Below are 13,828 nucleotides of genomic sequence, written 5' to 3'. Positions count from 1 at the left end.
ACAGTGAGGCATACAGTAATCACAGGTGTTGAATTGGGAAAGCTAGCTAAAAACAGTAGGCGAGGCTAATCAGCTAGCACAACAAACAGCAGGTAAAATGGCGTTGACTAGGCAACTAGGCCGACAGATAAAACAAACAAGCAGAATGGAGTACCGTGATTAATGGACAGTCCAGTGTGCGTCAGCTATGTAGCCAAGAGATCAGTGTCCAGGGGGAAGCGGTGGATGGGCAGGGAAGCTGGACTGGTGAGTGTTATCCAGGTTTAAAAAGAAACTAACAATGACTAGATAGCTTGTAGCTAGTTAGCTGGTTAGCATCTGGAGGTTCTTGAGTGAGTCATAAAAATAAAAATAAAATTAAAAGTAATAGCGATTCCGTATCACAGTGGGTGAGGCAGGTTTCCGGAAGGTATAAACAAAATCAAAATCAAAAAGAGATAATAAAAGTAAATGGGTTCAGAGTGTGTTTGGGACGCGGTGTTTCAGACGGTTAGCAGGCCTGTGCTATCAAGCTAACAGTTCGTAGGCCCGGGCTAGACAAGCTAGCCATTAGCAGGCCGAATTAGCAAGCAGGGAGATAGCGAGGGCTAGAGAGTTAACCTGTGGGGGGCGTCGCGATGGGGTGAGTCTGTTTATTCCTCTTCATGCGGTGACATCGACAGACCGTTCGTGGGCCCGGGTATTTGTAGCCCAGGAGTATGCTACAGGTGCTCTAGTACGCTAGGTGAGCTGGAGACACAGTGTTTCAGAAAGCTCGCGGGCCTTGGCCAGCAGATGGATCTTTGGCGATGTCGCAACGGAAAAGCCTGTTGAAATCACCTCGGACGAATATGTCGGCGGACCAGTCGTGATGGATCGGCGGGGCTCCGTGTCGGCAGTAAAGGGTCCAGGCCAAATGGCAAAAGAGGTAGTGTTGGACCTCTTCGGCTAGTCGGGAGATGGGCTTAGCTCGAGGCTAGCTCAAGGCTAACTGGTGCTTGCTTTGGGGCAGAGACGTTAGCCAGGAGTAGCCACACGGATTGCAGCTAGCTAGTTGCGATGATCCGGTGTAAAGGTTCAGAGCTTGCGGTAGGAATCCGGAGATGTGGTAGAGAAAAAGCAGTCTGATATGCTCTGGGTTGATGTCGCGCTGGTGTCCTAGTTAGCTTTGAAGACCGCTAGCAGTGGCTAACTGAGTACTAGCTAGTAGCTAGTTAGCTGGCTAGCTTCTGATGGGGGTTCCGGTTCTAAAGTATAGAAAAAGCAGATCCGTACCACATTTTGGGTGATGCGGGTTGCAGGAGAGTATATTCAGCCTATAGTTGGAAAGTGAGATTAAAATATGTACGAAATATATACAGAAAAAAAAACGAGGAAAACTATATTTACACCAGACAGGACGGGACAAGACAAAACACACGTCCGACTGCTACGCCATCTTGGAACAATAATAATTTGTTAACGGACTTGCCTAGTTAAATAAAGGTAAAAAAAAACAAAACACAATCCTGTCTCGGAGTTCTGCTGACAATTCCTTTGACCTCATGGCTTGGTTCTTGCTCTGACATGCACTATCAACTGTGAGACCTTATATAGACAGTGTTTTTCCAAATCATGTTCAATTAATTGAATTTACCACAGTAGGACTCCAATCAAGTTGCAGAAACATCTCAAGGATGATCAATGGAAACAGGATGTAATGCTCCGGGTGTCGTGGGGGTGAAGTCAAATGCAGGAGACAGAGTTCAATGCTGTGCGTCTTTTAATAGCACCAACGCACCACAGGGTGTTCACAAAAGTCACGTTCCCAAAACACAGGGAATCAAAAAATACAATGGAAAAATACACGACCAGGCACTAACACGTACCTTTACAACAGAGCCGAAGGTTACAATGAAATAATCCCGCACAACAACCAGGCGGGCCGGCTGACTAATAAAGACAAACTAATTAACATAAACAGGTGCTACCACTAAACATACAAGGAGGGGGAGGAAAAACAATCAGTGACAGCTAATAGGCCGGTGACGACGACCGCCGAGCTCCACCCGCCCGGGAAGGGGAAACACCCTCGGTCGAACTCGTGACACAGGATGCCCCTGAGGTCAATTTCGAGTCTCATAGCAAAGGGTGTGAATACGAATATTATTTTATTTTTTAAATAGATTTGCAAAAATGTCTAAAAAACCTGTTTTTGCTTTGTGTGTATTGTGTGTAGGTTGATAAGGAAAATAATTGAATCAATTTTAGAATAATGCTGTAACTTAACAAAATGTGGAAAAAGTCAAGGGGTCTGAATACTTTCTGAATGCGCTGTATTGTTCTGTCTCTTGTATATAAAATGATGTCTCTCTAGTATACAACATTCTGTCTCTAGTAGAGGTCGACCGATTATGATTTTTCAACGCCGATACCGATTATTGAAGGGCCAAAAAAGACGATACCGATTAATCAGACGATTTTTTTATATATGTATATGTAATAATGACAATTATAACAATACTGAATCAACACTTATTTTAACTTAATACATAAATAAAATCTAGTTGGTCTCAAATAAATAATGAAACATGCTGAATTTGGTTTAAATAATGCAAAAACAAAGTGTTGGAAAAGACAGTAAAAGTGCAATATGTGCCATGTAAAAAAGCTAACGTTTAAGTTCCTTGTCAGAACATATGAAAGCTGGTGGTTCAATATTTCCAGTTCTTCAATATTCCCAGTTAAGAAGTTTTAGGTTGTAGTTATTATAGGAATTCTGACGTGTCGACTATTTCTCTCTATACCATTTGTATTTCATATACCTTTGACTATTGGATGTTCTAATAGGCACTATAGTATTGCCAGTCTAATCTCGGGAGTTCGTAGGCTTGAAGTCATAAACAGCACAGTGAATCAAGCATTGCTAAGAGCTGAAGGCAAATGCAGTAAAGTTTGAATGAATGCTTACGAGCCTGCTGCTGCCTACCACTGCTCAGACAGACACACTGCTCCATCAAATATCAAATCATAGACTTAGTTATAATATAATAAACACAGAAATATGAGCCTTTGGTCATTAATATGGTCAGATCCGGAAACTATCATTTCGAAAACAAAACGTTTATTCTTTCAGTGAAATACGGAACGTTCTGTATTTTACCGAACGTGTGGCTACCCTAAATCTAAATGTTGCTGTTACAACATTCAATGTTATGTCATAATTATGTAAAATTCGGGCAAATTTTGTTCGCATCGAGCCAGGCGGCCCAAACTTGCATATACCCTGACTCTGCACGCAATGAACGCAAGAGAAGTGACACAATTTCCCTAGTTAATATTGCCTGCTAACATGAATTTATTTTAACTAAATATGCAGGTTTAAAAATATATACTTCTGTGTATTGATTTTAAGAAAGGTTTTGATGTTTATGGTTTGGTATATTCGTGCTACGATTGTGCTTTTGTTAAATCATCACCTGTTTGGCGAAGTAGGCTGTAATTCGATGATAATCGGCCATAATCAGCATCCAAAAAGGCCGATTACCGATTGTTATGACAACCTGAAATCGGCCCTAATTAATCGGCCATACCGATTAATCGGTCGACCTCTAGTCTCTAGTATATAACATTCTGTCTCTCTTCTGTCTCTCTAGTATACAACATTCTGTCTCTTTAGTATATAACATTCAGACAATTCCTTTACTTTCGGGCCATTAAATGTCCAAACTCTGTTTTCTCTTACATTGCTAGCATACTTTCTCAAACTAAATGGATGTGGTTTTGCTGCAGCAAATTCTAACTGTGTGTGTAGATGTACATTTTGTGTGCCGTGTGTGTGTGTGTGGTTGGTGTGTGTTTAGAGGGGTAACCCTGTATCAGATATCAGACCGTTGTTTTAATCTGCAGCTCACAGGGAGTTGATGGGAGATGTGGTGGGTCCTTGCCCAAGAGATAGGGTGGTCGTGGTCTTCACAGTTGATTCCGCAGGTTGCATGACATGAGCTGAATGAAATCTAAAAGGCTTTGAAAATAAATAAAAAACTTTTATATGCTCAGTGCTCCGTTGACCTTTCACAGAGATGCTTCTTAATGTGAGAAATCTTCTAACAACAATGGGAATTTTGCATTAATATGACAAGTGTACTCTGAAATATGAAAATACTTCATGTCATGTCTCAAAATCTATATACATCTTAGCTCTATATTGTTTTTTGTCCTGTGGGTTCGAGAGGAAAGTGAGCCTGTCAGGTAGCAGTAGTTTTCATTCTTGCACAGAATCCAGTCTATCTGATGAGATGTAATTTTTCAGAGTTTTGACCTATTTTTTCTTCTCTGGCCTCCATTGATTAAGTCACCCTAATTCTGGCCATCCTACAAGGGTAAAAACTCTTGTAACCTTTGAACGGATTATGATAGAGACATGAGGCTAGGACCATTGGTTTTCTTAAAGGATTATCGACATAATTAACTTATTTCACTCATTGGTCAAAAAATACGTTTTTGATTGGACACCCTACAATATATTTTCCATTCTGTGTTATAAAACTCCCTCACAACACACATTGTCCTCCTGTTTCTCTCTATATTCTGCATACAATACCAATGTACAACTCCTCTCTCTCTCTCTCTCTCTCTCTCTCTCTCTCTCTCTCTCTCTCTCTCTCTCTCTCTCTCTCTCTCTCTCTCTCTCTCTCTCTCTCTCTCTCTCTCTCTCTCAGGGAGAGGCAGTAGGGAGGGTGTGTCTTAAGGAAAGGGGTCGGGACGTCCTTGTGCTACAGAGAGTGCCATCATCAGTGACATCGCCTAACCCCGCTTCCTCGCCATCATCAGTGACATCACCTAACCCCGCTTCCTCGCCATCAGGGGGAGGGGCCAGAGAGGAGGACGGAGAGAAGAGGTCAGTATCCTTATCTTTCAATTTCAATATCTCTGTCTTTGTGGGCGTTGCTGGAATATACAAATTAATCATGTAAACGTTATATATGATCTATAAAGACTTCAAACTGTATGCTGTGTATGTCCCAGACAAACCTGTTCGTTGAAAGCCATGTCAAGAAAAATATTTTACATTCTCCCTCCTTTTCCCTCTCTTAAGTCACACCCTTTGTATGCCTACACGCACACAAGCATCTGCCCTGACAAGATAGATTGTGTGTTTGCTTCCTAGAGGATGTGTGTGAGTTTGTGTGTGTGTTTTAGCTGCAAGCAGAGAGAGAATGATTTTCTTGTCTTGAAGCGAGAAACAAATCAAAAGAAAGCAAGACTGTTTGCTGGCTAGAGGGTGTGTTTACACATCATAAAGGGTGTGTGTGTCTCTGGTGTTAGGCAGGGAGAGGGGAGGCCTCAGTACATCCCCTTTTGGGGTAGAGCTACTATAGCCTCTATATCTGTGGAGCTCCAGGCAGGCAGGGGAAGCAGGCTGGCTCTTCAGCCCAGGACAGAGCACCCTGGCTGAGCATGTTTCGCTAGGGAGAGCAAATCCTCTGGAGGAATTGAGATGGACTTGAGAACTGTCTCACTAGTGGAGGCAGAGGAAGATGAAGACGGTAGTGATGATGATGAAGATGACTGTTGTAGTAGTTCTGTCCCGACCTTCAATGTCCCTTACCTGCTCTACATTGATGATGAGGATGAAGATGACTGGAGTAGTCTACCTTACATTGATGAGGAAGGGGAGGATGAGGAGGGAGAGGAGGAGAGGGAAGAGAGAGAAAGGAGAGATAGAAGCTCTGAGGAATACTATTCCTGCTCTTCCTCCTGTGCTTCTGACAGGTGTGTTGGTATGTGTGTATCGTGTGTGTTTGTGTGTGCGTGAGTCCTTGTTTATGTGTAACTTTTCTCTGTGTGTGTCTGTTTAGGTATGTGGTGGTGTCTGGAACACCCCTGAAGATTCTAGAACACCTTCTGAGTGACCTACGACTGGATGACCAGAGAGGAGCACCGGAGAGCAGAGTGTCTGGTGAGTAAACACGTACACACACACACAGTCTTGTTTATCCTTAACACAGTCTTGTTAAATCCTAGTTAACCTTAACCCCAAAACCTAACCCTGACTTCTAACCATAACCCCTAAACCTAATTCAAACCCTAACACAAATTCTACCTTAACCCTAAACCCCTTAGAAATAGCATTTGACTTTGTGGGGACTAACAGAATGTTCCCAATTGGTCAAATTTTGGTAATTTTATTATTCTTGTGGGGACTTCTGGTCACACATACACACAGCAGATAGTTTGATGATTGTGGGATCCCCCAAAGATCTGTACTCAGTCCATTACACTTATTTAAATGTACACCAAATAATTTAATTTGTGTGTTTGTTTGTGTGCACCAATCCCTCCCCTGCTCTTAGGAATGTCCTAACATGTTGCAACAAAACCACTACTTCTACTGTTCTTCATTCTTTCTTTCTTCTTTTCTTTCCTGGGAATATATTGTAGCATATTTCAGTGTTGTCTAACTAGTGTGACCTATTGTGAAACGCTGACAAAAGACCATATTGGGTAAATGAGTCTTCGGCCCTAATGATCACCAGTCAGAAAGAGAGCTGAAAGAAAAGAAAGAGAGGAGTGTGTGTGTACTCGTGCATGCGTGCCTGTGTGAGTGAGTGTGTGCGCGCGCACATGTGTGTGTTTTTTAAAAAGAAACATGTTTAACAAGCTGAAACAAGCCTAAAGCGAGATTAACGCACAACACTGCAATACCTGATTACCAAGATTAGATCTGTGGCCCGGGGGTGGTGTGTGTGTCTGTGTGTGTGTGGGTGGGTGTGGGTGTGGGTGTGTAGATGAAATTGGAGGAGTTAAGGAGAGTTGTTAACATGGAGAAAATGAAGTTGGAAGGAGGGAGGAAAATGGGAACGGTAGGGTGGAAGGAGAGAGGAGGGGTGAGAGGGGTGGAGAGAAGGAAAGGGGTAGAAGCCAGCTAAATAGTCTAGTCATTTAAAGTGGTGTTCTATGAAAAGCTTGCTTTCCTATCTAAACGTCAGACAGCTGGTTAGTTAATTATTCATAGGAACCTTTCGGCTGCTCTATCCACTGCTCTGCAGAACCATTACTTTTTTTGTCACATGTTTCCCATGGACAGAGTTTAACGTTGTGCAGCAAGCTCAGTCTGCACAGCTGCACTAATCTTGATAACATAATGAGTGGCTATTAGGGATGTAAGATGATTTGTAGATCAGTGATTCAGCACCTTGCTCAGGCCAACTGCATTCTCAGCCCTTCATGAAACTGCATTGCCAGGGCTGGACCTGTATAATCCACCATTACTTAAACCATTCCTTCTGAAACCACACTCTTCAGTGAGAAGAGTGGGCGATGTTTCAAAATAAATGTATGTTTTTGCATGATATTCCAAATGGCTGTATGTCGTTTATGTCCGCTGGTTCTCATGTTGTAATTTGTCTTGACTCCTTTGCTCCTTCTGTGCTGTGTGCACCTTCCCATGACAAGCGGTCTCAACTTGTTATTTGCATTTGAGGTTTGGTCCAACAGACTGGGTCATATGGACACTGAAGCACATTGAGACATTATTTTACTGTAATAGAGTAGTTAACCTTTCTAACCATACACTTTTTATGTCTCACCTGCTCTAATTGCCAGCTAGCTTTATAGTTCCACCCTCAGAGCATGTTCAGACCAGCTAGCTGTATAGTTCCACCCTCAGAACATGTGCAGACCAGCTAGCTGTATAGTTCCACCCTCAGAACATGTGCAGACCAGCTAGCTGTATAGTTCCACCCTCAGAACATGTGCAGACCAGCTAGCTGTATAGTTCCACCCTCAGAACATGTGCAGACCAGCTAGCTGTTGTGTTTTTAGACATTTTCAGCTCAGGTCGTTAGCCCCACCTGCTTCAAGATGTCCACTGTCATCCCTGTGCCAAAAAAGGGAAAGTAAGTGAACTGAATGACTACCGACCCGTAGCACTCACTTCCATCGTCATGAAGGACACCAAAAACACCAGGTCAAGAAAATCATAATTTACCTCAGCCACCCAAGCCACGGCCTGTTCTCATGTCAAATCAAATCAACAACGAAAAAATCTTTGTCACATGCGCCGAATATAACAGGTTTAGACCTTACCGTTAAATGCTTACTTACAAGCCATTAACCAACAATGCAGAAAGAAAATATTTGCTAAATAAACTCATGTAAAAAAAACTGACCAATAAAATAACAATAACAAGGCTATATACAGTGGGGCAAAAAAGTATTTAGTCAGCCACCAATTGTGCAAGTTCTCCCACTTAAAAAGATGAGAGAGGCCTGTAATTTTCATCATAGGTACACTTCAACCATAACAGACAAAATGCGAGAGAAAAAATCCAGAAAATCACATTGTAGGATTTTTAATGAATTTATTTGCAAATTATGGTGGAAAATAAGTATTTGGTCATTAACAAAAGTTTATCTCAATACTTTGTTATATACCCTTTGTTGGCAATGACAGAGGTCAAACGTTTTCTGTAAGTCTTCACAAGGTTTTCACACACTGTTGCTGGTATTTTGGCCCATTCCTCCATGCAGATCTCCTCTGGAGCAATGATGTTTTGGGTCTGTTGCTGGGCAACACAGACTTTCAACTCCCTCCAAAGATATTCTATGGGGTTGAGATCTGGAGACTGGCTAGGCCACTCCGGGACCTTGAAATGCTTCTTACGAAGCCACTCCTTCGTTGACCGGGCGGTGTGTTTGGGATCATTGTCATGCTGAAAGAACCAGCCACGTTTCATCTTCAATGCCCTTGCTGATGGAAGGAGGTTTTCACTCAAAATCTCACGATACATGGCCCCATTCATTCTTTCCTTTACACGGATCAGTCGTCCTGGTCCCTTTGCAGAAAAACAGCCCCAAAGCATGATGTTTCCACCCCCATGCTTCACAGTAGGTATGGTGTTTTTTGGATGCAACTCAGCATTCTTTGTCCTCCAAACACGACGAGTTGAGTTTTTACCAAAAAGTTATATTTTGGTTTCATCTGACCATATGACATTCTCCCAATCTTCTTCTGGATCATCCAAATGCTCTCTAGCAAACTTCAGACGGGCCTGGACATGTACTGGCTTAAGCAGGGGGACACGTCTGGCACTGCAGGATTTGAGTCTCTGGCGGCGTAGTGTGTTACTGATGGTAGGCTTTGTTACTTTGGTCCCAGCTCTCTGCAGGTCATTCACTAGGTCCCCCCGTGTGGTTCTGGGATTTTTGCTCACTGTTCTTGTGATCATTTTGACCCCATGGGGTGAGATTTTGCGTGGAGCCCCAGATCAAAGGAGATTATCAGTGGTCTTGTATGTCTTCCATTTCCTAATAATTGCTCCCACAGTTGATTTCTTCAAAACAAGCTGCTTACCTATTGCAGATTCAGTCTTCCCAGCTTGTTGCATGTCTACAATTTTGTTTCTGGTGTCCTTTGACAGCTCTTTGGTCTTGGCCATAGTGGAGTTTGGAGTGTAACTGTTTGAGGTTGGGGATAGGTGTCTTTTATACTGATAACAAGTTCAAACAGGTGCCATTAATACAGGTAACGAGTGGAGGACAGAGGAGCCTCTTAAAGAAGAAGTTACAGGTCTGTGAGAGCCAGAAATCTTGCTTGTTTGTAGGTGACCAAATACTTATTTTCCACCATAATTTGCAAATAAATTAATAAAAAATCATACAATGTGATTTTCTGGATGTTTTTTCTCTAATTTTTTTACAGGCCTCTCTTATCTTTTTAAGTGGAAGAACTTGCACAATTGGTGCAAGTTTTTTTGCCCCACTGTATAGGGGTAAATAAACTAAAGTAAAAATAAATAAATAAATAAAGTAACACTATAAAATAATGAGGCTATATACACAGAGTCAATGTGCAGGGGTACGGGTCAGTCGGGGTAGTTGAGGTAATATGTACAGCACCAGTCAAAAGTTTGGACACACCTACTCATTCAAGGGTTTTTCTTTATTTTTACTATTTTCTACATAGAATAATAGTGAAAACTATGAAATAACACATATGGAATAATGTAGTAACCAAAAAAGTGTTAAACAAATCAAAATATATTTATATTGGCCACCCTTTTGCCTTGATGACAGCTTTGCACACTCCTGGAATTCTCTCAACCAGCTTCATGAGGTAGTCACCTGGAATGCATTTCAATTAACAGGTGTGCTTTGTTGAAAGTTAATTTGTGAAATGTCTTTCCTTCTTAATAAATTTGAGCCAATCAGTTGTGTTGTGACAAGGTAGGGGTTGTATACAGAAGATAGCCCTAGTTGGTAAAAGACCAAGACCATATTTTGGCAAGAACAGCTCAAATAAGCAAAGAGGAACGGCAGTCCATCATTACTTTAAGACATGAAGGTCAGTCAATCTGGAAAATGTCAAGAACTTAGAAAGTTTCTTCAAGTGCAGTCGCAAAAACCATCAAAAGCTATGATGAAACTGGCTCTCTTGAGGACCGCCACAGGAAAGGAAGACCCAGAGTTACCTCTGCTGCAGAGGATAAGTTCATTAGAATTACCAGCCTCAGAAATTGCAGTCCAAATAAATGCTTCACAGAGTTCAAGTAACATACACATCGCAACATCAACTGTCCAGAGGAGACTGTGTGAATCAGGCCTTCATGATCAAATTGCTGCAAAGAAACCACAACTAAAGGACAACAATAAGAAGAAGAGACTTGCTTGGGCCAAGAAACACAAGCAATGGACATTAGATTGCCGTGTCTTTGTGAGATGCAGAGTAGGTGAACGGATGATCTCCGCATTTGTGGTTCCCACCGTGAAGCATGGAGGAGGTGATGGTGATGGTGTGGGGGCACTTTACTGGTGACATTGTCTGTGATTTATTTTGAATTCAAGGCACAATTAACCAGCATGGCTACCACAGCATTCTGCAGTGATACACCATCCCATCTGATTTGCCCTTAGTGGGACTATCATTTGTTTTTCAACAGGACACTGACCCAACATACTTCCAGGCTGTGTAAGGGCTATTTGACCAAGAGAGTGATGGAGTGCTACATCAGATGACCTGGCCTCCACAATCACTGACCTCAACCCAGTTGAGATGATTTGGGATGGGTTGGACTGCAGTCAAGGAAAAGCAGCCAACAAGTGCTCAGCATATGTGGGAACTCCTTCAAGACCGTTGGAAAAGCATTCCAGGTGAAGCTGGTTGAGAAAATGCCAAGAGTGTGCAAAGCTGTCAACAAGGCGAAGGGTGGCTACTTTGAAGAATCTCAAATATAAAATATATTTTTATTTGTTTAACACGTTTTTGGTTACTACTTGATTATTACAATCTAAACTTGATGCCCTCAATCTCACACAAATTATCAATGAACCTACCAGGTACCACCCCAAAGCCGTAAACACGGGCACCCTCATAGATATCATCCTAAACAACTTTCTCTCTAAATACACCTCTGCTGTTTTCAACCAAGATCTCAGCGATCACTGCCTTATTGCCTGCATCCGTAATGTGTCAGAGTTCAAGCGACCTCCACTCATCCCTGTCAAACGCTCCCTGAAACACTTCAGCGAGCAGGCCTTTCTAATCAACCTGGCCCGGGTATCTTGATAGGATATTGACCTCACCCCTTCAGTAGAGGATGCCTGGTTTTTTTTTTTAAATGCCTTCCTCACCATCTTAAATAAGCATGCCCCATTCAAGAAATTTAGAACCAGGAACAGATATAGCCATTGGTTCTCTCCGGACCTGACTGCTCTTAACCAACACAAAAACATCCTATGGCGTTCTGCATTAGCATCGAACAGACCCCGTGATATGCAACTTTTCAGGGAAGTCAGAAACCAATATACACAGGCAGTTAGAAAGGCCAAGGCTAGCTTTTTCAAGCAGAAATTTGCTTCCTGCAACACAAACTCAAAAATGTTCTGGGAAGAACACCTCCTCCCATCTGCCCACTGCACTGAGGATAGGAAACACTGTCACCACCGATAAATCCACTATAATTGAGAATTTCAATAAGCATTTTTCTACGGCTGGCCATGCTTTTCCACCTGGCTACCCCTACCCCGGTCAACTGCACTGTACCCCCCACAGCAACTCGCCCAAGCCTTCCCCATTTCTCCTTCTCCCAAATCCAGTCAGCTGATGTTCTGAAAGAGCTGCAATATCTGGACCCCTACAAATCAGCCGGGCTAGACAATCTGGACCCTTTCTTTCAAAAAAATTATCTGCCGAAATTGTTGCAACCCCTATTACTAGCCTGTTCAACCTCTCTTTCCTGTCGTCTGAGTTTCCCAAAGATTGGAAAGCAGCTGTGGTCATCCCCCTCTTTAAAGGGCGGGAACAATCTTGACCCAAACTGCGACAGACCTATATCTATCCTACCATGCCTTTCTAAGGTCTTCGAAAGCAAAGTCAACAAACAGATTACCGACCATTTCGAATCCCACCACACCTTCTCTGCTATGCAATCTGGTTTCAGAGCTGGTAATGGGTTCACCTCAGCCATGCTCAATGGTCCTAAACGATATCTTAACCGCCATCGATTAGAAACAATACTGTGCAGCCGTATTTGTTGACCTGGCCAAGGCTTTCGACTCTGTCGATCACCACATCCTCATCGACAGACTCGATAGCCTTGGTCTCTCAAATGATTGCCTCGCCTGGTTCACCAACTACTTCCCTGATAGAGTTCAGTGTGTCAAATCGGAGGGCCTGTTCTCCAGGCCTCTGGCAGTCTCTATGGGGGTGCCACAGGGTTCAATTCTTGGGCCCGACTCTCTTCTCTGTATACATCAATGATATCTTGCTGCTGGTGAGTCTCTGATCCACCTCTACGCAGACGACACCATTCTGTATACTTCTGGCCCTTCTTTGGACACTGTGTTAACACTCCAGATGAGCTTCAATGCCATACAACTCTCCTTCCGTGGTCTTCAACTGCTCATAAATACAAGTAAAACTAAATGGATGCTCTTCAACCGATCGCTGCCTGCACCTGACCGCCCGTCCAGCATCACTAATCTGGATGGTTTTGACTTAGAATATGTGGACAACTACAAATACCTAGGTGTCTGGTTAGACTGTAAACTCTCCTTCCAGACCCATATCAAACATCTCCAATCCAAAGTTAAATCTAGAATTGGCTTCCTATTTCGCAACAAAGCATCCTTCACTCATGCTGCCAAACATACCCTCGTAAAACTGACGATCCTACCGATCCTCGACTTTGGCGATGTCATTTACAAAATAGCCTCCAATACCCTACGCAATAAATTGGATGCAGTCTATCACAGTGCCATCCGTTTTGTCACCAAAGCCCCATATACTACCCACAACTGCAACCTGTACGCTCTCGTTGGCATGCTAGTAGACACCATAGTGGAGCTCTTTAGCATCAACTCAAATTGCCGTGTTTGGAGGAGGAGGAATGCTGCCTATGACCCCAAGAACACCATCCCCACCGTCAAACATGGAGGTGGAAACATTATGCTTTGGGGGTGTTTTTCTGCTAAGGGGACAGGACAACTTCACCGCATCAAAGGGACGATGGACGGGGCCATGTACCGTCAAATCTTGGGTGAGAACCTCCTTCCCTCAGCCAGGGCATTGAAAATGGGTTGTGGATGGGTATTCCAGCATGACAATGACCCAAAACACATGGCCAAGGCAACAAAAGAGTGGCTCAAGAAGAAGCACATTAAGGTCCTGGAGTGGCCTAGCCAGTCTCCAGACCTTAATCCCATAGAAAATCTTTGGAGGGAGCTGAAGGTTCGAGATGCCAAACGTCAGCCTCGAAACCTTAATGACTTGGAGAAGATCTGCCAAGAGGAGTGGGACAAAATCCCTCCTGAGATGTGTGCAAACCTGGTGGCCAACTACAAGAAATGTCTGACCTCTGTGATTGCC

At 43.0% G+C, this 13,828-nt stretch overlaps 1 protein-coding gene across 1 annotated transcript in view; it reads left to right on the top strand.

Moving 5' to 3' along the window:
* rapgef5a (Rap guanine nucleotide exchange factor (GEF) 5a) overlaps positions 1 to 13,828 on the top strand; it is a 132,938-nt gene that overhangs the window by 101,738 nt on the left and 17,372 nt on the right. The window contains exons 10-11 of the mRNA XM_046325725.1: positions 4,680 to 4,858; positions 5,820 to 5,920. Of these exons, the coding sequence (XP_046181681.1) occupies positions 4,680 to 4,858; positions 5,820 to 5,920 (280 nt within the window). The remainder of the gene's footprint in view (positions 1 to 4,679; positions 4,859 to 5,819; positions 5,921 to 13,828) is intronic.

The sequence above is a fragment of the Oncorhynchus gorbuscha genome, linkage group LG24 (genome assembly GCF_021184085.1).
Source record: "Oncorhynchus gorbuscha isolate QuinsamMale2020 ecotype Even-year linkage group LG24, OgorEven_v1.0, whole genome shotgun sequence".
Taxonomy (NCBI): Eukaryota; Metazoa; Chordata; class Actinopteri; order Salmoniformes; family Salmonidae; genus Oncorhynchus; species Oncorhynchus gorbuscha.
This window is presented reverse-complemented; position numbering and strand designations above follow the sequence as displayed.